This window comes from Engraulis encrasicolus, chromosome 6 (genome assembly GCF_034702125.1).
Source record: "Engraulis encrasicolus isolate BLACKSEA-1 chromosome 6, IST_EnEncr_1.0, whole genome shotgun sequence".
Taxonomy (NCBI): Eukaryota; Metazoa; Chordata; class Actinopteri; order Clupeiformes; family Engraulidae; genus Engraulis; species Engraulis encrasicolus.
Window position 1 is genome coordinate 1439950 of NC_085862.1, and position 22186 is coordinate 1462135.

At 42.2% G+C, this 22186-nt stretch overlaps 1 protein-coding gene across 3 annotated transcripts in view; it reads right to left on the reverse strand.

Moving 5' to 3' along the window:
- Positions 1 to 22186, reverse strand: part of LOC134450585 (flavin-containing monooxygenase 5-like) — a 58259-nt gene continuing 36073 nt past the window's right edge. For 2 of the 3 annotated variants that reach the window (XM_063200424.1, XM_063200423.1), the window contains exons 3-9: positions 14142 to 14284; positions 10834 to 11030; positions 7858 to 7945; positions 5862 to 6129; positions 3066 to 3138; positions 2368 to 2596; positions 2 to 2006 (exon numbers count right to left, since the gene is read on the reverse strand). In XM_063200424.1, coding sequence (XP_063056494.1) covers positions 1794 to 2006; positions 2368 to 2596; positions 3066 to 3138; positions 5862 to 6129; positions 7858 to 7945; positions 10834 to 11030; positions 14142 to 14284 — 1211 coding nt within the window. In that variant the 3' untranslated portion in view covers positions 2 to 1793. Of the gene's footprint in view, positions 2007 to 2367; positions 2597 to 3065; positions 3139 to 5861; positions 6130 to 7857; positions 7946 to 10833; positions 11031 to 14141; positions 14285 to 22186 lie in introns of all 3 variants that reach the window. The other variant, XM_063200425.1, reaches the window with a different exon arrangement.

The window sequence follows — 22186 nt, forward strand, 5'->3', positions numbered from 1 at the left end:
AAATATGTCTTATATACACTCAATCGTGGTAAATCAAAGGGAATTAAAAATGTATGTAATAACTATGGTAATTATTCCCTTTGCATCTTTAATTCTGAGTGACTCAGCCTCTCTGTGATGATCTTATACCTGGACACCTATATTGTCCGTCAGTACAATTCATTTTGAAATGTTCTTCTTTGTTGTTTTATCTTATTTGAATGTTTACTAAATTTCACTGATCCCCGTCCCAACTTATTTGAGATGTGTTGCATTTATCAAATTAGAAATGAGTACATATGTCCCCCAAAACAATATTTTTTCTCGGTTTTAACACTTAATATGTTGTCTTTTCACTATTCTCCATCTAATGAATAGATTGAATGTTTTGAAAATGATAGCATTTTGATTTTATTCACTGTTTACCAAACGTCCCAACTTCACCGGAGTTGGGGTTTATAAGTACTTTAAGTACTTTTGGTCATAAATTCATTGCCTCTCCACATTGCTATGCATGTCCCCCTTTGCCAGTCACATTATTGACAACAAAAATAGTAGGCCTAAGGAAAAAACATTAAATTTGCATTTTTTTCCTGTAATATTTTCACATACAAATGCAGAAAATGGAATATATTTAGACATGCAATTGCAAGGCATTGCAAGCTAAGACTGTCAAGTCCTATAGCATAGGCTACAAGTCCTACAAGTCCCAAATCTAATATTGTCCAGTCAAGTCCACATCTTGGGGTAATATAATGACTTTCCACCTCGGACAAAATCTACTTTAATGTAGCTAAGCAGCGTGGCTATTTTTGCGCATGCGCGGTAAGATATTACTACAGCCAAGCACGTCGTCAACGCCTCCACACCTGTTAATTACACCGCCTGGGACTTATCCCCACTTTTGCTCCCATGAACATGAAATGGCCTGAAGCACCTTTGCTCATATACAAAATTGATGTAGCGTTTGTTCACAAGAAGGAAGAATATCAAGAGTGTATATATAAGAATTAGGAATTTGAAATGTGTACAAAAACATCACTGCTTTGTCTATGAAGATTGTAATCCTTCATGTAATCCAAGAGTTCCGCTGTAAGCAACGGGCCTGAATTCTTTGTGCTTTAAAGGGGCACTGTGTAATATTTTTAGCAGTTCCTTCCTAGAATTCATGCTGCCCATTCACAAATGTCACCTTTTTCATGAATACTTAGCCACCACCATCAAATTCTAACTATTCATTGTGACTGAAAACTGCACTTTTCATACATGAAAAGGCTGATCTTCTCCATGTCTGCCATTTAAAATGTCCAGAAACAGACGTTTCTTTGCTGCAAAACATGCTTATTATTTAGTAAACATTCATGAAAATATGAACTTTGGCAATAGGCAGCACAGCTTCAATAAGAAGCATAACCCTTACCATAACTCTGCCCACCATCCTACACAGTGCATCTTTAAAGAAGAACCCCAGTCATTTACAGCTAAACTGTTTCGATCACTGCCAATTCGATCCATAATTGGCCCGCAGAGCCATTTTATTCGGCCCGCGAGATCATTTCAAACGTCTATTACAGTAGGCCTACATACACCATTAATGTAGCCTAGAAGAAATATGATGAGAAAGAGTGTATGTGAAATTTAACTATGAGTATGAAGTGCATGCATGCACAGTTTTAGTCCAAAAAAAAAATTGTCAATTGTGGAGTTCGGCCCGCGACTTTGTTCCAGATTTTGATTTTGGCCCTCAGTCAATTTGAGTTTGACACCCCTGCTCTATGTGGTGGGCAGAGGCAGGGCAGGTGTGCCCTCATCCTCTATGATGCGGTGGGCAGTGGTGGCAGCTGTGCCCTCATCCTCTCCAGGAGCATGATGGGATACTGGAGATACTCCTGGGAGCTCTCCCGTCCCCAGGTGGCGGCCATGATGAGCGCGGCGGCGGCGGTGGCGGTGAGCGGCAGCAGGTACGCGCTGTAGGGGCGGCGCCGGGTCTCCTTGGCCGGGACGGGGCGAGTCTTCAGGGGCTGGACCTGTAACAGACCCATCCAAAGAACAGAAGGAGACCAGAGGTTCAGCTGCTCGGTTTATTGTCTGCATTCATGAAAACAAATACACACATGACCAGGGCATTCGTCACTCGACTGCAACTACCGGAGCGCTACTTAACACTGCTTACCTCCAGCGTGGGGCGATCTAGCTGGAGGTACGGAGGGCGCAAGCACCCAAAAGGCACGAACGCGAAAAGCAGTCGTGAAGGCCCATGGTCAACTAAGATGAATGCGGTACAACATGTAAAATAATTCCAAACAAATAACATTGTGAAAACAAAAAAGCAGATTTTGTGAGGATTCACTTAATACAAAAAGAGTATATTTTAACTCCGTTACACACCACGCGCTCGTACTGCGTGTAGATGGCCTGGCGGGCCCCCTCCCAGCGCCCGGGTCCGAACAGGCGGAACTGGTACGGGGTGCAGGGTCCCAGCGCGGTGCGGAGCCACAGGCCCGGGTCGCGCAGGAGCAGCGACAGGAAGCGCGGCTGCACGCCGATCTGCTCGGCCAGCTCGTCCATGTAGGGTACGTAGTCCACCTGGATGGTGTGACGCTTGGACGTCACGTACCTGCATTGGAAAATACATAGATAGACTTTATTGTCTCCAAACAGTAATTTAAAACCGATCTGCTCGGCCAGCTCGTCCATGTAGGGCACGTGGATGGTGTGTCTCTTGGACGTCACGTACCTGCATTGGAAAATACATAGATAGACTTTATTGTCTCCAAACTGTAATTTAACAGATAACAGTGTATCTGTCTTGTGGTCTTTTTTCTTCTTCTTTTTTTTCTGTTTTTGTAACTATCGGATGCACTGACAAATAGCACCGAACGAGTTTCTGTAAAGACGAATAAATGATCTATCTATCTATCTGTCTATCAGTGAAAAGCGTTTGGAGGACATAAATGGATGTGTGTACCTTTTGGCTATTAGAGCTGTAAGTGTGTGTGTATGTGTGTGTGTGTGCGTGCGTGTGTGCGCGCGTGTGTGCGTGTGTGTGTGTGCGCGTGTGTGTGTGTGTGTGTGTGTGTGTTCACCTCTTTGCCATGTCCTCCTCTTTGCATTTGATATCCTTCATCATGTCAGTCATGGGCGGCAGCTTATTCAGACCTTTAAGAAGAAGAATGGGGAAGTGATGAAAGTCAATTATTTGGTAACACTTTATAATAATGTTCCTTAGTAAAGACTCAGTAAATAATTAACTAATGATGAATAAAACATTAACAAATGTTTTTATTATTAACAAAGCTTTATTAATGCTTTATAAAATATCTACAAATGATATATGCAAGATTTTACACACCTTATAACAGAGTACTTTATTCATTTACAAGCAAATTGTAAATGTTTGATAAATATAAAATATTAACATAGCATTTCCTAGTCATTTACAAGCATTTGTTTACATTTCCTAGTCATTTACAAACGTTTGTTAATGTTTTGTTCATCAATAGTTCATTATTTATTAAGTCTTTATAATGCTTTTTTGCATCCATTATTCTAAAGTGTTACCAATTATTTTTTTAAAGCAGAACTAGATCTAGAATAACCACATAGCAACTAAGATATTACATAACAAACACGTGCAATTAAGTGCATGGAGTGCTAAAAGACATTCATATGACTAAACACCGTCCTCAGGGTGCGATTTGTCGGAAAAGCAGAGTGGGGGATAAGTTTCAGATTTTAAGCAGTATCAATGGAATTACATTAAGCTGTGATTAAAATCATATAGAAAAGGTGACGATATCAAAACTAGAAATGCACCGGATCCTGATTTTTAGGATCCTGCCGGATACCGGATCCACTGCTTAAGATCCTGCCGGATCCGGAACCGGATACCGGATCCTACGAAAGGGTTGAAACACATGGCCAACTCGCACACGTGGGCCCTTTTTATTACGTTGGCGCAAACTATTTTTAAGACTGATTGGCTTACTGCCACACTGCCTACAAAGGCCGCTTCCAAAGGGCTTTCACTCCACGCAGCGATTGGGGTTGTGAAAGACTGACTGACCTAGGCTATGTAAAAAGTAGAGATGCCCCAGATCCTGATTTTTAGGTAACTGCCGGATACCGGATCCACTGCTTAAGATCCTGCCGGATCCGGATAGTCTGAAAAACTCTATTATCCTGCCGGATCCGGAACCGGATCTTGGATCCTGTACATCTCTAATCAAAACCAGTAGAGGGGACAATCCCCCCTATCCCCCCCCTACAAATCGCACCCTGACTGTCGTATTCTTGCAATTGGATGTGTGTCCTGCCTTGGTCTTAGCATGGCAGTCAGAAACGTCATGTCATCTTCTTCATATGTCTGCTATGTGAGAACAGATGGTAAAGGGCCATTCAGCACAGCAGACGCACAGGATATTGCCCCAATGAGGTTGTCATGCTCTTACCTGTACAGTAAGTTTTGCAGCTAAAATGTCTATTTCTGGAAATTCAAAATGGTGGACAAGTGTAATTTTCATAATGAATACTTAGAATTTGATGGTGGTGGTAAGTATTCTTGAAAACGGTAACATTTGTGAATGGGCAGCATGACTTTTAGAAAGAAACTGCTAAAAAATATTACACAGTGCACCTTTAAAAAACAAAAACAAACTAGAATGGGCACTCGGTAGAGCGCAAACCTTTGCCTACGCCACTTATTTTTTTCTGGCCATCTTCAAAGTGTGGGGCATAACATTCTCCAAATTTTGGTGTTAGTTTCATTTAAACTGGACAGGAATATCGTAATATTACATTTTTGGCCCAGTCTTGACCTCTTATTCAATTCAGCATGCACACGTTCTTCTGGCATATAGTGCTTGGCAAAGAAAAACATTTTTGACCTTTTTGTGACCTTGACCTTGACCTTTGACCCAATCACTCCCAAAAAGTAGTCGGTTGTTCCTTGGGTCATGACCAATCATTCCACTAAATATCATAAAAATCGGCTCAATTTACGTTTTGACCTTTTCGTGACCTTGACCTTGACCTTTGACCCAATCACTCCCAAAAAGTAATTGACTGTTCCTTGGGTCATGACCAATCATCCCAGTAAATTTCATAAAAATCGTCTCAATTTACGTTTTTGACATTTTCGTGACCTTGACCTGGACCTTTGACCTTTGACCCAATCACTCCCAAAAAGTTATCGATTGTTCCTTGGGTCATGACCAATCATCCGACTAAATTTCATAAAAATCGGCTCAATGTACGTTTTTGACCTTTTCGTGACCTTGACTTTTGACCTTTGACCCAATCACTCCCAAAAACTAATCAATTGTTCCTTGGGTCATGACCAATAATCCCACTAAATTTCATAAAAATCGGCTCAATGTACGTTTTTGACCTTTTCGTTACCTTGCCCTTGACCTTTGACCTTTGACCCAATCACTCCCAAAAACTAATCAATTGTTCCTTGGGTCATGACCAATCATGACCAATCCCACTAAATTTCATAAAAATCGGCTCAGTTTTGACTGAGTTAGACGAAGTACAAACAAACAGACAGACATATTGACAAATAAATACACGGCGGGCAAAACATAACCTTCTGGCGAAGGTAAAAAAGACGAGTGGGATGCCAGTTGTGGGACCTTTGAAGACCTGTGTAACTCAGCGCGACTACATCTCTAATTATTATTATTATTATTATTATTATTATACCTTTGAAGACCCGTGTGGCCCAGCGCGCCTGCATCTCTTAATAATCATAATAATAATGATAATAATAATGTTATATACCTTTGAAGACCCTGGTGGCCCAGCCAGACTACATCTGTTATTCTTCTTCTTCTTCTTCTTCTTATTATTATTATTATTACGGTACTATAATTATATACCTTTGAAGACGCGTGTGGCCCAGCGCGACTGCATCTCCGAGATGGGCATGATGGCTCCCAGCGGCTGGATGAGTCCGATGACGGCCAGCGTGGGGCGCTCTAACCCCGGCGGGTAGATGTACTTGTAGAGCGAGGTCTTGTTGTCGGAGACGGAGAGCACGTGCGGTGGCAGGAAGGGGAAGGAGAAGCTGTAGCCCGTCGCGAACACGATCAGGTCGATATCGTGCTCCACCGCGCCGTTATCAAACACGACGCTGGAACCACGCACCTACGATATTACATTACATTATATTACATGACATTATATTACACGATCAGGTCGATATCGTGCTCCACCGCGCCGTTATCAAACACCACACTGGAGCCACGCACCTACAATAGATTACATTATAATATATTACATTACATTACATTATAATATATTACATTACATTATAATACATTACATTACATTATTTTACATTACATTATATTACACAACTAGGTCGATATCGTGCTCCACAGTGCCGTTATCAAACACCACGCTGGAGCCACGCACCTACAATACATTACATTACAATATTACATTACATTACATTACAATAGATTACATTATATTACATTACAATTAGAGATGCACCGGATCCTGATTTTTAGGATAATGCCGGATACCGGATCCACTGCTTAAGATGCTGCCGGATCCGGAACTGGATCCTACGAAAGGGTTGAAACACATACTCGCACACGTGGGCCCTTTTTATTACGTTGGCTCAAACTATTTTTTAGACTCATTGGCTTGCTACCAAACAGCCTGCAACGGCCGCTTCCAAAGGGCTTTCACTCCATGCAGTGATTGGAGTTGTGAAAGACTGACAGAAAAGCCAAGGCTGGGTAAAAACTAGAGATGCACCAGATCCTGATTTTTAGGTAACTGCCGGATACCGGATCCACTGCTTGAGATCCTGCCGGATCCGGATCCTGTGAAAAACCCAATTATCCTGCCGGATCCGGATCCTGTGAAAAACCCAATTATCCTGCCGGATCCGGATCCTGTGAAAAACCCAATTATCCTGCCGGATCCGGATCCTGTGAAAAACCCAATTATCCTGCCGGATCCGGAACCGGTAATCTCTAATTACAACATTAGATTAGATTAGATTGCCTTTATTGTCCCCAAAGGGAAATGTGTTATTACTACTATATGAGGAGTAGAAAGCCCATTGGGAAACTCCAACTCCCATTGTCATTGTGACACAGCACTCCACAGCACACAAGTGAACACTGCACTGCACACAACGAAATTGCATTTATGCCTCACCCATGCAAGGGGGCAGCCCTCAGTGGCACCCCATGGGGAGCAGTGCGGTGGGACGGTACCATGCTCAGGGTACCTCAGTCATGGAGGAGGATGGGGGAGAGCACTGGTTGATTACTCCCCCCACCAACCTGGTGGGTCGGGAGTCGAACCGGCAACCTCTGGGATGCAAGTCTGACGCCCTAACCGCTCACCCATGACTGCCCTAGTAGAGTAGTAGTACTAGTGATACTGCACCTCCTTGACGTTGGGTTTGACCTGCACAATAGTAGTAGAAGTTCTATAGTAGTAATAGTAGTATGAATAGCATTACTGTACCTCCTTGATGTTGGGCTTGACCTGCACGGCAGCAGTAGTAGTAGTAGTAGTAGTAGTAGTAGTAGTAGTAGTAGAGTATATGAGTAGTAGTAGAGTAATAGTAGTATGAGTATTAGTACTGTACCTCCTTGATGTTGGGCTTGACCTGCACGGCAGTAGTACTATAGTAGTAGTAGTGGAGTAGTAGTAGTAATATATGAGCATATGAGTAGTAGTAGAGTAGTAGTAGAGTAGTAGTAGTATGAGTATTAGTACTGTACCTCCTTGATGTTGGGTTTGACCTGCACGGCAGCAGTAGTAGTAGTAGTAGTAGTAGAGTAGTAGTAGAGTAATAGTAGTATGAGTAGTAGTAGAGTAATAGTAGTATGAGTATTAGTACTGTACCTCCTTGATGTTGGGTTTGACCTGCACCGTGCCGGAGAGGATGCGATTGGGCAGCTCATCGTTAAGGGTCGGGTGCTGACTGTAAAACCTTAATAATAATAGTAATGTTAATAATATGTATAATAATAGTAATATTAACAATATGTATAATAATAGCAATATTCATAATAATATGAACTGTATTTGACAGGGTGCGGTTGGGCAGCTCACCGTTAAGGGTCGGTAATAATAGTAATATTAATAATAATAACATCGTTAAGGGTCTGGTGCTGCCTGTAAAACCTCCAGACACCCACATCAACATATAATATAATACATTCACCCAATCACACACACACTACAAGCAGGGCATGCATGCAGGGCATTCATAAAGGGAGATTTGGAGTTCAAATGAGAGATCATCCTGATTTCAGACAGTAGGGTGACTGAAGACTTAAACAAGTTGCTGTTGAAAGTGGTGCACAGAAAAAATAGTAGTGTGGCACGATCCATGTAAGGGGGGCCTTGGTTGGAATCTACAGGTATAGGGGGGCCTTGGTTGGAATCTAGCGGTATACGGGGGCCTTGGTTGGAATCTACAGGTACATGGGGGGCCTTGGTTGGAATCTACAGGTATAGGGGGGCCTTGGTTGGAATCTAGCGGTATACGGGGGCCTTGGTTGGAATCTACAGGTACATGGGGGGCCTTGGTTGGAATCTACAGGTACATGGGGGGCCTTGGTTGGAATCTACAGGTATAGGGGGGCCTTGGTTGGAATCTAGCGGTAGACGGGGGCCTTGGTTGGAATCTACAGGTATAGGGGGGCCTTGGTTGGAATCTAGCGGTATACGGGGGCCTTGGTTGGAATCTACAGGTACATGGGGGGCCTTGTTATGGTCAAGTTTGGAAACCCCCTGGCCTTGCCTATTAGATGGATCTGGCCTTGCCTATTAGATGGATCTGGCCTTGCCTATTAGATGGATCTGGCCTTGCCTATGTCTGGGCTGTAGGCCGTACACCATGTGGTTGAAGCGCGCTGGTTATTATTACTATTATCATTATTATTACTATTATTATTAGAGATGCACCGGATCCTGATTTTTAGGATCCTGCCGGATACCGGATCCACTGCTTAAGATCCTGCCGGATCCGGAACCGGATACCGGATCCTACGAAAGGGTTGAAACACATAGCCTACTCACAGACGTCTTGGATCCGGTGCATCTCTAATTATTATTATTATTATTATTATTATTATTATTACTATCATTATTATTATATATACAGGATATATATGATGCTACCTACAGTGAGTCCAATATGTATTTGATCCCTTGCTGATTTTGCCGGTTTGCCCACTAATAAAGACATGATCAGTCTATAAATTTATGATAATGTGTATTCAAACATGGAGAGACAGAATATCAAAAAGAAATTCCGGAAAATAACTTAAAATAGTATATTTTAATTTATTTGTATTTAATTTAGGCAAATAAGTATTTGACCCCTCTAGCTAAAGAAGATAAAGTGCTTTGTGGCAAAGCCCTAATTGTCTAGCACTGAGGTCAGATGCTTCTTTTAGTTGATGACAATGTTTGTGCATATAGTAGAAAATATTTTTGCCCATTTTTCTTTGCATATTATCTCTAAAACATTAACAGTTTGTGGTCTGTAGCTTGGCAAATGGGAGGTTCAGTTCTTTCCATAGAATTACTATAGGGTTAATATTTGGAGACTGTAGGCCACTCCATGACTTTAATATGCTTCTTATTGAGCCACTCCTTCGTTGCTTTGACTGTATGTTGTGTATTATTGTCATGTTGGGAGATCCAAAAATGGCCCACCCTTCAGTGTAGTGGTGGAGGGAAGGATGTTTGCACTCAGGATTGCACATTACATCTCTCCCTCCATCCATTCATTGACGATGTGAAGTTGCCCTGTGCCTTGGCCAGACAAACACCCTCAAACCATAATGATACCACTTTCATGCATGATGGTGAGGAGGGTGTTCTTGGGATCATAGACAGCAGTACTCTTTCTCAAAACACATTGAATTGTGTTAATGCCAAACAGCTTGATTTTGGTTTCATCTGACTACAGCACCTCCTTATCATATCTTAAACCAGTCTGATGTCCGTTGGCGAACCTCGGGTGGGACTGCACAGGTTCCTTCTGAAGTAGAGGTACCATGTGTGCACTACAGGATTTTAAACCTCTGTGGCATTAAGTGCTACCTGTAGTTTTCTCAGTGATTTTGGTCCCAGTAGCTTTGATAACATTGCCTAGTTCATCCCATACAGGTCTAGGGTGCTTCTTTCTGTTCTCATGATTATCAAATCCCTACAAAAGGTCAAATCTTGTATAGAGCCCCAGACAGGCTGATGGATAGTCATTTTGTATTCCTCACATTTTGGAAGAAATGCATCAACAACTGGGTTATTAATACCCAGTCTCTTTCTTGTGGCTTTGCAGCCCATTTAATCTTTGTTCAGGTCTAAAATCTTGTCCCTGATATCATTTGACCGCTCTTTGGTCTTTCCCATGCTGGTGAGGTTGGAGTGTGACTGATTCATACTATGGACTGATTCTGCTGATTCTATGGGTCTTTTATGCATGTTAGTATGTACAGGTGTCTTTAATTCAGATGACAAGTTGATCGGAAGTGACCATCTGGTCTGTGGGCCCGGAACTGTAATCAGTTGGCAGGGGATCAAATACTTATTTTGCTCGATGAAATGGAAATAAATTAATATATATTCTCTTAAGTTAATTTCTGGATTTTCTTTTTGATATTCTGTCTCTCCATATTAGAATACATATTATCATAACATTTATTGACTGATCATGTCTTTGTTAGTAGGCAAACCAACAAAATCAGCAAGGGATCAAATACATATTGGACTCACTGTATGTCGTGGCTGTAGTCCGTACATGGCGTGGTTAAAGCGCTGGTTATTATTTATTATTATTATTTATTATTATTATTATTATGTTACCTGTGTCGTGGCTGCAGGCCATACATGGCGTGGTCAAAGCGTTTGTTCAGCTGCTTCTCCACGAGGTCACAGAAGAACTCGAATGGCAGCACCTTCTGCAGGAGCCGCGTCGTCCGGGTGAAGACCATGTCCAGCGGCATGCCGTTATCCCCCACGCGGTTCAAAACCCACGCACCGCGACGGGTGCTCAGGAAACACTGGAGAGTGTGTGTGTGTGTGTGTGTGTGTGTGTGTGTGTGTGTGTGTGTGTGTGTGTGTGTGTGTGTGTGTGTGTGTGTGTGTGTGTGTGTGTGTGTAGGGGGGGGACAGACAGAATAAAGTTGGCTAGATTATTCCTTTCTTTATATACTATTACTAGTGTTGCACCAATACCGATACCAGTATCGGCCGGGGCCTCGATACTGCATGAAAATGGTGGTATCGGTATCGGCGAGTACCAACAAATAGGGCACCGATACCATTTACAGATGCTCGTATGACACTTGAACCCAGCCTTGAACTTAGTTATTTTATAACAGAGGTATTTAAAAAGAATAAAAGGTTATGCTGGATTGACTTTGTACAGTATTAGCCTTTTTCCTGTTTCACAAAGGTAGGCAGCAACCTGACAAAGCAATGATGTCACGTCCAAGTAGTAGCCTATGCAGCTCTTCATATATATACTGTCTATAAATTTCAAACAGAGAAGTATTGGTGTGGTATCGGTATTGGCCGATACTGCACAGTCGGGTATCGGGTATCGGGTATCGATATCGGTATCGGGGTCAAAAAATGGTATCGGTGCAACACTCACTATTACACAATAGCATGCCATGCAGCCATTGCTCTGCATATAACCTGTGCGGTGTACTGTGCAGAAATGTCAGAAGTAAAAGCAGAGTACAAAAACAATCTTCTTCACTGAGTAACAAGTAAGTTAGACAGAGTACCTGTTTTACATTCAGCTGGTTCTGCGTTGGTTGGAGGACATTTGCAGTGTTTTTTTTAAAGGTCTTAGGGTTTTTTTCTTTCAAAAACGTCTATATCTAGTAGTGGTGTCAACAATGATCGATTCGGCAATGCAATCCAATGCGGGGCATGGACGATCCGGAATCGATCCGGCAATTTTTTTAAGTTTCAATTACTTCCATGGATATTTTGGGAGCAAATTAATGTTAAATTAAATAAAAGCACTTCAAAACATTGCAAGACTGATACAGACTGATACAGACTGATACAGAAAACAGCCAATAAATTGTTGCTCAGTATCTGACTACTTGTATTGCCTCATCATGAGTGATTAAACATTTGCTTTGCTTTCAGTAGAAATGTAATGCATTGCAATGCATTGTAGAATTGAATCGGATCGGATCGGATCACATAGAATCGAATCGAATCGAATCGCTACCTACCGAATCGTGATCGAATCGGATCGTGAGGGCAGTGCCAATCCACACCACTACCTCATTAGGCACAGTGGAATAACGGGTGCCACTACCTCATTAGTGGAATAACGGGTGTAACGGTTATGTAATATCATGTGCTAGTGCTACTTACACCATGAATTTACTTATATTTTTACTTTTGACACACATGGTACGGCACTCTTCCTACCCAGTTGGTTAGATTACACCGTGTTCCACATTATTATGCAAATGACATTTCCCCAAATAATCAATATGTATGACAGTCGTCATCATTTTCAAGTCATCAGCCATTAGAGTACAATTAAAACGTTTTTGAATGAACCTTTCAATAATAACAGATTTTTTTTAAAATAATAAAAAACCTAAAATTCCCAAAATGCTCTGTTCCACATTATTACGCAAAACAGTTTTTTAGTGTTATAATCCAAATTTCTTTCTTTTTTCCCATTTACATTAATACTGTTGGCATTTGGTACCATCTAAATTACATTTCAATGTTCAAAATTTGGTTATAAGCTGTAACTGGAATGCTGCATTTAACATTGAAGTCGATGGCAGGACATTGTATGGGAGTTATGGAAGCCCAGATATCCTTGATGCTTTGCTTTCAGCTGTTTTTGTTTGTTTGGTCTGGTGGCCCACACTTCACTCTTCGATATACCTGTAGATTTCCGTACCATGTTTAGGTGATTTGGTGGTTATGGGCATTCTAATTCACCAGACATAACATCCTATTCATTTTCAATGGGGTTTTATGTCTGGTGAGTAAGAATGTCGATACCACCAAAGCACCTAAATGTGGCATGGAAATCTACGGGTATACTGAATAATGAAGTGTGGGTCACCAGACCAAACAAACAAAAACAGCTGAGAGCAAAGCATCAAGGATATCTGGGCTTCCATAACTCCCATACAACGCCCCAGTGGAATAACGGGTGCCACTACCTCATTAGTGGAATAACGGGTGTAACGGTTATGTAATATCATGTGCTAGTGCTACTTACACCATGAATTTACTTATATTTTTACTTTTGACACACATGGTACGGCACTCTTCCTACCCAGTTGGTTAGATTATTCCTCTCCTATTCCTGCGTAAAAAAAAGGAAGCCAGACTCCTCTGTCTTCAGTTAAATTCTGAAGACTGCGTAATTATTATTATTTTTATGTTTTTCAAGGTTTTATGTTTATTTATGTTTTATTTTATTATTATTTTTACCTTATGTTTTATCTTAATGTTTTAAATGTTTTTTTGACTCTAATTCATTTCCTTCTTTCTTCCCTGTTTCCTTTCATTTACATTTGTTAACTTTGTGAAGCACATTGAGTTGCACCTGTGTATGAAATGCGCTATATAAATAAACTTGCCTTGCCTTGCCTTGCCTTTATATATGTTTTTTAAATATAGTTGTTACATTATGGCATGCAGCCGCTGTTCTAGATATGCCTGTGCTGTCAAGGATGGATTACTCCAAGGGCCTACCGGGCCCAGGCCCAGGGGCCCAAGAGTCCAGAGGGCCCTGAAGCCCAATCCTCTAAATTACCTTTCTCATGTTGTGTAAAATCACACTTTTAACAACTCTATTTTCACATATTTTCAGGGGGAAAACACCTGAATGCCCAACAATATAGGGTGTCTAACATCTGGAGGGGGCCCTTTCTTGCTGTCTGGCCCAGGGGCCCATGGAGTCATGATCCGTCCCTGTGTGCTGTGCTTGGAGGAGGTCTGAACTGGGACCAGGACAACCAAATGACTAGATAAATAAAAAGCGAAAAAAGTCCCCTTCAACCAGGATTTTTCTGGTGAAAGTCTGAAGAAGGTTTTTCACCCACAACGTTGTTAAGCAAAAAAAATCTGGCTGAAGCGGACTTTTTCATTTTTGTATACATTGCAGCACCCACCTGTTTGGTGACTCTGCTGAGCTCCACAGCGATGTCTCCTCCGGAGTTCCCGATGCCGATGACGACCGCCCTCTTCCCTCGCCACTCATCAGGCGTCTTGTAGTCGCGGCTGTGGAAGTATTTTCCCTTAAACGTCTCCATGCCTAAAACAGCAACCAACATGGAATAGTGGGTAGGGAGTTACAGCCAGCTGCCTTAGCTAACATGGACTAGTGGTTACGACAAGTGTATCTAAAGTATTTCCCCTTAAACGTCTCCATGCCTGAAACTGGAACCAGCTAATGGTTAGGGAGTTGATCTTCAACTCAGAGGGTTGCAGGTTCAAATCCCACCCTGACCCAACAGACAGAATGTGTGGCAGTGGTGCCCTAACGGTTAGGGATATCAGGGGGTTGCAAGTTCGAATCCATTGGCGGTTGCCCCCCACATAGGGCTGGGCAATATGACGATATATATCGTTATCGTGATAAAAAAGTGTATATCGTGACTTTTCTCCTATATCGTTTATATCGTGATAGTAATTTTATCAATTTTACACAATTGAATATCATTTAATTACATTTCATGTTGTCACAATACATACTATAAGTTAATGTAACTGTAAAAATAAGTATTAAAAAAATCCATTTTAAAGAAAGGTTGTTTTGCGACATGAAAAAATAAAAAGAATAACTGAAAACGTATGTAATTGTGCTATTTCGTGATATATATCGTTATCGTGATATAAAGTAATCCATATCGGGATATTGTTTTTTTTTCATATCGCCCAGCCCTACCCCCACATCACATTACCATGTAGTTACCATGTAGTTACCATGTGATGTGGGGGGCAACCGCCATTCCGACAATATTTGAATGTCATTCTGAGCCATTTCGAGTCATTTGAACATTGTTGCAAGTACGTAAAGGCTCGTGAACAACGTTCTAACTCAATTGACATTTGCAACAATGTTGCTACATGAGCGGAAGTGGAGAGAGTGACAGCGCAATTACAGGATTAGTGTCTAATTTAGTGTCTAATTTATTTTTATTTTTTTTTAAATATATTTTTAGGGGCTTTTATGACTTTATTTGACAGGACAGTCGAAGATGGTGACAGGAAGCCAATGGGACAGCGAGATCGGGGAGGATCGGGAAATGACCCCGGCTGGACTGGAACTGGGGTCCCCGTGGGTGGGCATGCCACAGCGACCCCCAGTGTCTAATTTTGTCACGGAAGGTTACAGGCAGGGACGTGCACAGGAATTTCAAAGGGCAGTTGCTCAAACCTGAAGAAAGGGCAACCCCCCCCCCCCCAAACAAAAAAAAAAAAAAAAAACCCATCAACAATGAGCGGCCTTCAGAAATGTTTAGGAAACTGCACCATGGGTATTATTATTTTTAGTAGTAGTAGTAGAAGTAGTATATTATTGTCATAATTATTAATATTATTTTATAGTATAGTATCTTGAATGCGTACCATATGATATAACATGCTAGTTTTTAAACATGTAGGCCTACCTATTAATCATATCAGAGATGATCAGCCTTATGCCCACCTGCCCTAAATGTCTCCTGATCCACATTTCCTCATGTGTGGTATGTGGCTGCCCCTAAATTAAATGAAATTATGAGAAAAAGCCTTGATAGTTTTTAAACCTGTAACTTATCAGTCACAGAGATGATCAGTCTTATGCCTACCTGCCCTATGTGCAGAGGTCTGTGGCTCTGAGTCATCCTCATCTTAAATGAAATGAAATGATGAGTAAATTAATAGGCTAAATATGAAGATGCTTAATCAATTAACCCACTGTCATCTTTATAATCCTTGTAGCAGCCAAAAGTAGACTTTAAGTTATAATAAATAGAAATAGTTTAAAAATGGTTAAAAGATCATTTCATTTGAATTTGAAATTTCGTTAATATGCATATTCCATGATTAAAATGATGAATATTATATAGGAAAGCTAAAACAATAAGAAATCACAGGTTTAGGTCATTTGTTGGGTCTTTTGTAGCCTATATTAAAAATGTGTACTGTCGCTTTAAGAATTGACGAGCCGGCTTTCATTCAGATCGCAAAGAACCGTGGCGTGGGAGCGACCAGTTCTTATCTGTTGCTCTGAAGCCCCGAGCTTCTCGCATACTTTATAACCTTTTATTTTCATTACAGATATTTTAGTTAGTTCATGCACATTTTGTAGGCCTATGTCTTGAGAAGAACAGTAAACGCCAGTTATCATGTGGAGTGGATTTATTTCAATTACATGGACATTGACAGTGGAAACTTTGGGTCGGAGAATATATCAGGGTAGAGAAAAAGCACTTTCTAAGCGGTCTCACCAAGATCAAACCTCTACAATCCTGAAAAAGATTCTCTGCCTCACCTGCACCTGCCAACTCTGCAGAGATGTGCTTCCTTTAGCTAGCCTACCCCCTTAAGTTCTCTCTTGCTTGATAAAACGACATGTCATCTGCACGTTTCTTAGTTGAGTTAGCCTTCCACAAAACAACCTGAGCCATGTAAAACGTTGACAATGACTGCAAGCTAGCTGGCTGTCGTTTTCCCCCAATAGGCCTATCTGAACGTGGCACACCGGCTGTCAGATTAAAGTCCTAAACTCGACATCGGCTTTAAGAGGCATTAATTGTGGTCATGTAGTGTAATACTGTGTAGTCTGCTATGTTTCCAGCTCACCTCAGGCCGCCAGGGCAGTCGCTCTACTCCCACGACATCTTCGACATATTTTGCGTCTCTGCCCTGGTCGCATCGCATGCATGCTTGCTCCCCCCTCCCTCCCATGTAGAGCTGCGCGTGCCCCCCCAACGCGCATGCTGCCCCTCCCTTTGCCTATCTCTCGAGGTGCAGGTGAATCTGAATTTGAAAACTTAATTTAGGAAGCTTCAATCAAAAATACGAATTGCAAAGCAAATCAGTTGAAACATGAAATCTTAGCCTATTTTTCCGAGGCATATCTACAGCTGGCTGTCGGGTTTTTTTTTTTTTTGCTACCTAAACGTGGCGCTGGCTGGCTGTCAGATGTATGATAACTAAAAGTTCTAAACTCAACATTGTTGATAATAGAGAGGTTGATTGTGAGCATATTTTGTACCCTAATATGTAGACTGTGTGTAGGGCTCTAGCCGACACCCAGGCATCTTCAAAATCTTTCGTGTCTCTTATAGGCGCTCAAGCGCCTGTCGCGTGCCCCTCCCCACCGGAGTTGTTGCGTAGGCCTAGAACTACCTCACATCGCTCGTGCCCATTCTCGACGGGTCTGATGAATTTGTATGACTGACTTAAGTCTTTATTGTACAAAACTTCAATCAAAATTATGAATTATAAAGAAATCAAATGATATTGAAATATGAAATTATAATTGCCAAATTATTTTCCCCTCCCTTGGAAGGGCAATATCAGCCAATGTGGGCAAAAGGGCCGTTGCTCGGGCACCGTGGGCAACTATGCTCTGCACGTGCCTGGTTACAGGTATGAAAACAGTTCCTGCAAGCTGGAAAAATGGGTTTTGCAATAAAAAGTCAATGTCGGAATGGTGGTATGTAATCTGTGATGTGATGTAGCTATATGGTGATGCTATGTGATGTGATGCGATGCTATGTGATGCGATGCTATGTGATGTGATGCTATGTGATGTGATGTGATGCTATGTGATGCGATGCGATGTGGCTACATGGTGATGTGATGTGATGCTATGTGATGCGATGCGATGTGGCTACATGGTGATGTGATGTGATGTGATGTGATGTGATGTGATGTGATGTGATGTGGCTACATGGTGATGTGATGTGATGTGATGTGATGTGATGTGATGTGATGTGATGTGATGTGATGTGATGTGATGTGATGTGGCTACATGGTGATGTGATGTGATGTGGCTAAATGGTGATGTAATGTGATGTGATGTGATGTGATGTGATGTGGCTACATGGTGATGTGATGTGATGTGATGTGATGTGATGTGGCTACATGGTGATGTGATGTGATGTGATGTGATGTGATGTGATGTGGCTACATGGTGATGTGATGTGATGTGATGTGATGTGATGTGATGTGATGTGGCTACATGGTGATGTGATGTGGCTACATGGTGATGTGATGTGATGTGATGTGATGTGGCTACATGGTGATGTGATGTGATGTGATGTGATGTGGCTACATGGTGATGTGATGTGATGTGGCTACATGGTGATGTGATGTGATGTGATGTGATGTGGTGTGATGTGATGTGATGTGATGTGGCTACATGGTGATGTGATGTGATGTGATGTGATGTGGCTACATGGTGATGTGATGTGATGTGATGTGATGTGATGTGATGTGATGTGGCTACATGGTGATGTGATGTGGCTACATGGTGATGTGATGTGGCTACATGGTGATGTGATGTGATGTGGCTACATGGTGATGTGATGTGATGTGGTGTGGTGTGATGTGATGTGATGTGATGTGATGTGATGTGATGTGGTGTGGTGTGATGTGGCTACATGGTGATGTGATGTGATGTGATGTGATGTGGCTACATGGTGATGTGATGTGGCTACATGTTGATGTGATGTGATGTGATGTGATGTGGCTACATGTTGATGTGATGTGATGTGATGTGATGTGATGTGATGTGATGTGATGTGATGTGGTGTGGTGTGATGTGGCTACATGGTGATGTGATGTGGCTATATGGTGATGTGATGTGATGTGGTGTGATGTGATGTGGCTACATGGTGATGTGATGTGATGTGGTGTGATGTGATGTGATGTGGCTACATGGTGATGTGATGTGATGTGATGTGATGTGATGTGATGTGGCTACATGGTGATGTGATGTGATGTGATGTGATGTGATGTGGCTACATGGTGATGTGATGTGATGTGATGTGATGTGATGTGGCTACATGGTGATGTGATGTGATGTGGCTACATGGTGATGTGATGTGATGTGATGTGGCTACATGGTGATGTGATGTGATGTGTCGTGATGTGATGTGATGTGGCTACATGGTGATGTGATGTGATGTGGTGTGATGTGGCTACATGGTGATGTGATGTGATGTGATGTGATGTGATGTGATGTGATGTGGCTACATGGTGATGTGATGTGATGTGATGTGGCTACATGGTGATGTGATGTGATGTGGCTACATGGTGATGTGATGTGGCTACATGGTGATGTGATGTGATGTGTCGTGATGTGATGTGGCTACATGGTGATGTGATGTGATGTGATGTGGCTACATGGTGATGTGATGTGATGTGATGTGATGTGGCTACATGGTGATGTGATGTGATGTGGTGTGATGTGATGTGTAGTGTTGTGATGTGGCTATATGGTGATGTGATGTGATGTGATNTGGCTACATGGTGATGNGATGTGATGTGATGTGATGTGGCTACATGGTGATGTGATGTGGCTACATGGTGATGTGATGTGGCTACATGGTGATGTGATGTGGCTACATGGTGATGTGATGTGATGTGATGTGATGTGATGTAATATGTAGTGATGTGATGTGATGTGATGTGATGTGTAGTGCTGTGATGTGGCTACATGGTGATGTGCTGTGATGTGATTTGATGTGATGTGATGTGATGTGGCTACATGTTGATGTGATGTGATGTGATGTGATGTGATGTGATGTGATGTGATGTGATGTGGTGTGGTGTGATGTGGCTACATGGTGATGTGATGTGGCTACATGGTGATGTGATGTGATGTGATGTGATGTGATGTGATGTGATGTGATGTGGCTACATGGTGATGTGATGTGATGTGATGTGATGTGATGTGGCTACATGGTGATGTGATGTGATGTGATGTGGCTACATGGTGATGTGATGTGATGTGATGTGATGTGATGTGATGTGATGTGATGTGATGTGGCTACATGGTGATGTGATGTGCCTACATGGTGATGTGATGTGATGTGATGTGGCTACATGGTGATGTGATGTGGCTACATGGTGATATGATGTGGCTACATGGTGATGTGATGTGATGTGATGTGATGTGATGTGGCTACATGGTGATGTGATGTGATGTGATGTGAAGTGGCTACATGGTGATGTGATGTGATGTGTCGTGATGTGATGTGATGTGGCTACATGGTGATGTGATGTGATGTGGCTACATGGTGATGTGATGTGGCTACATGGTGATGTGATGTGATGTGATGTGGTGTGATGTGATGTGGCTACATGGTGATGTGATGTGATGTGATGTGGCTATATGGTGATGTGATGTGATGTGGTGTGGCTACATGGTGATGTGATGTGATGTGGCTACATGGTGATGTGATGTGATGTGATGTGATGTGATGTGATGTGGCTACATGGTGATGTGATGTGATGTGGCTACATGGTGATGTGATGTGATGTGATGTGATGTGATGTGATGTGATGTGATGTGGCTACATGGTGATGTGATGTGATGTGGCTACATGGTGATGTGATGTGATGTGGCTACATGGTGATGTGATGTGATGTGTCGTGATGTGATGTGGCTACATGGTGATGTGATGTGATGTGTTGTGGTGTGATGTGGCTACATGGTGATGTGATGTGATGTGATGTGATGTGATGTGATGTGGCTACATGGTGATGTGATGTGATGTGATGTGATGTGATGTGGCTACATGGTGATGTGATGTGGCTACATGGTGATGTGATGTGATGTGTCGTGATGTGATGTGATGTGGCTACATGGTGATGTGATGTGATGTGATGTGATGTGGCTACATGGTGATGTGATGTGATGTGATGTGGTGTGATGTGATGTGATGTGGCTACATGGTGATGTGATGTGATGTGATGTGATGTGATGTGATGTGATGTGATGTGGCTACATGGTGATGTGATGTGATGTGGCTACATGGTGGTGTGATGTGATGTGATGTGATGTGATGTGATGTGATGGGGATGCATGGTGATGTGATGTGGCTACATGGTGATGTGATGTGATGTGATGTGATGTGATGTGATGTGGCTACATGGTGATGTGATGTGATGTGGCTACATGGTGATGTGATGTGATGTGGCAACATGGTGATGTGATGTTATGTGTCGTGATGTGATGTGATGTGGCTACATGGTGATGTGATGTGTTGTGGTGTGATGTGGCTACATGGTGATGTGATGTGATGTGATGTGATGTGATGTGGCTACATGGTGATGTGATGTGGCTACATGGTGATGTGATGTGATGTGTAGTGTTGTGATGTGGCTACATGGTGATGTGATGTGATGTGGCTACATGGTGATGTGATGTGATGTGATGTGGCTACATGGTGATGTGATGTGATGTGGTGTGATGTGATGTGTAGTGTTGTGATGTGGCTACATGGTGATGTGATGTGATGTGATGTGATGTGGCTACATGGTGATGTGATGTGATGTGATGTGATGTGATGTGGCTACATGGTGATGTGATGTGCCTACATGGTGATGTGATGTGATGTGATGTGATGTGGCTACATGGTGATGTGATGTGATGTGATGTGATGTGGCTACATGGTGATGTGATGTGGCTACATGGTGATGTGATGTGATGTGGCTACATGGTGATGTGATGTGATGTGATGTGATGTAATATGTAGTGTTGTGATGTGATGTGATGTGTAGTGCTGTGATGTGGCTACATGGTGATGTGATGTGATGTGATTTGATGTGATATGATGTGATGTGATGTGGCTACATGGTGATGTGATGTGATGTGTTGTGATGTGGTTACATGGTGATGTGATGTGATGTGATGTGTAGTGTTGTGATGTGGCTACATGGTGATCTGATGTGATGTGGCTACATGGTGATGTGATGTGATGGGGCTACATGGTGATGTGATGTGATGTGATGTGGCTACATGGTGATGTGATGTGGCTACATGGTGATGTGATGTGATGTGATGTGATGTGGCTACATGGTGATGTGATGTGATGTGATGTGATGTGATGTGGCTACATGGTGATGTGATGTGATGTGGCTACATGGTGATGTGTTGTGGTGTGATGTGGCTACATGGTGATGTGATGTGATGTGATGTGATGTGATGTGGCTA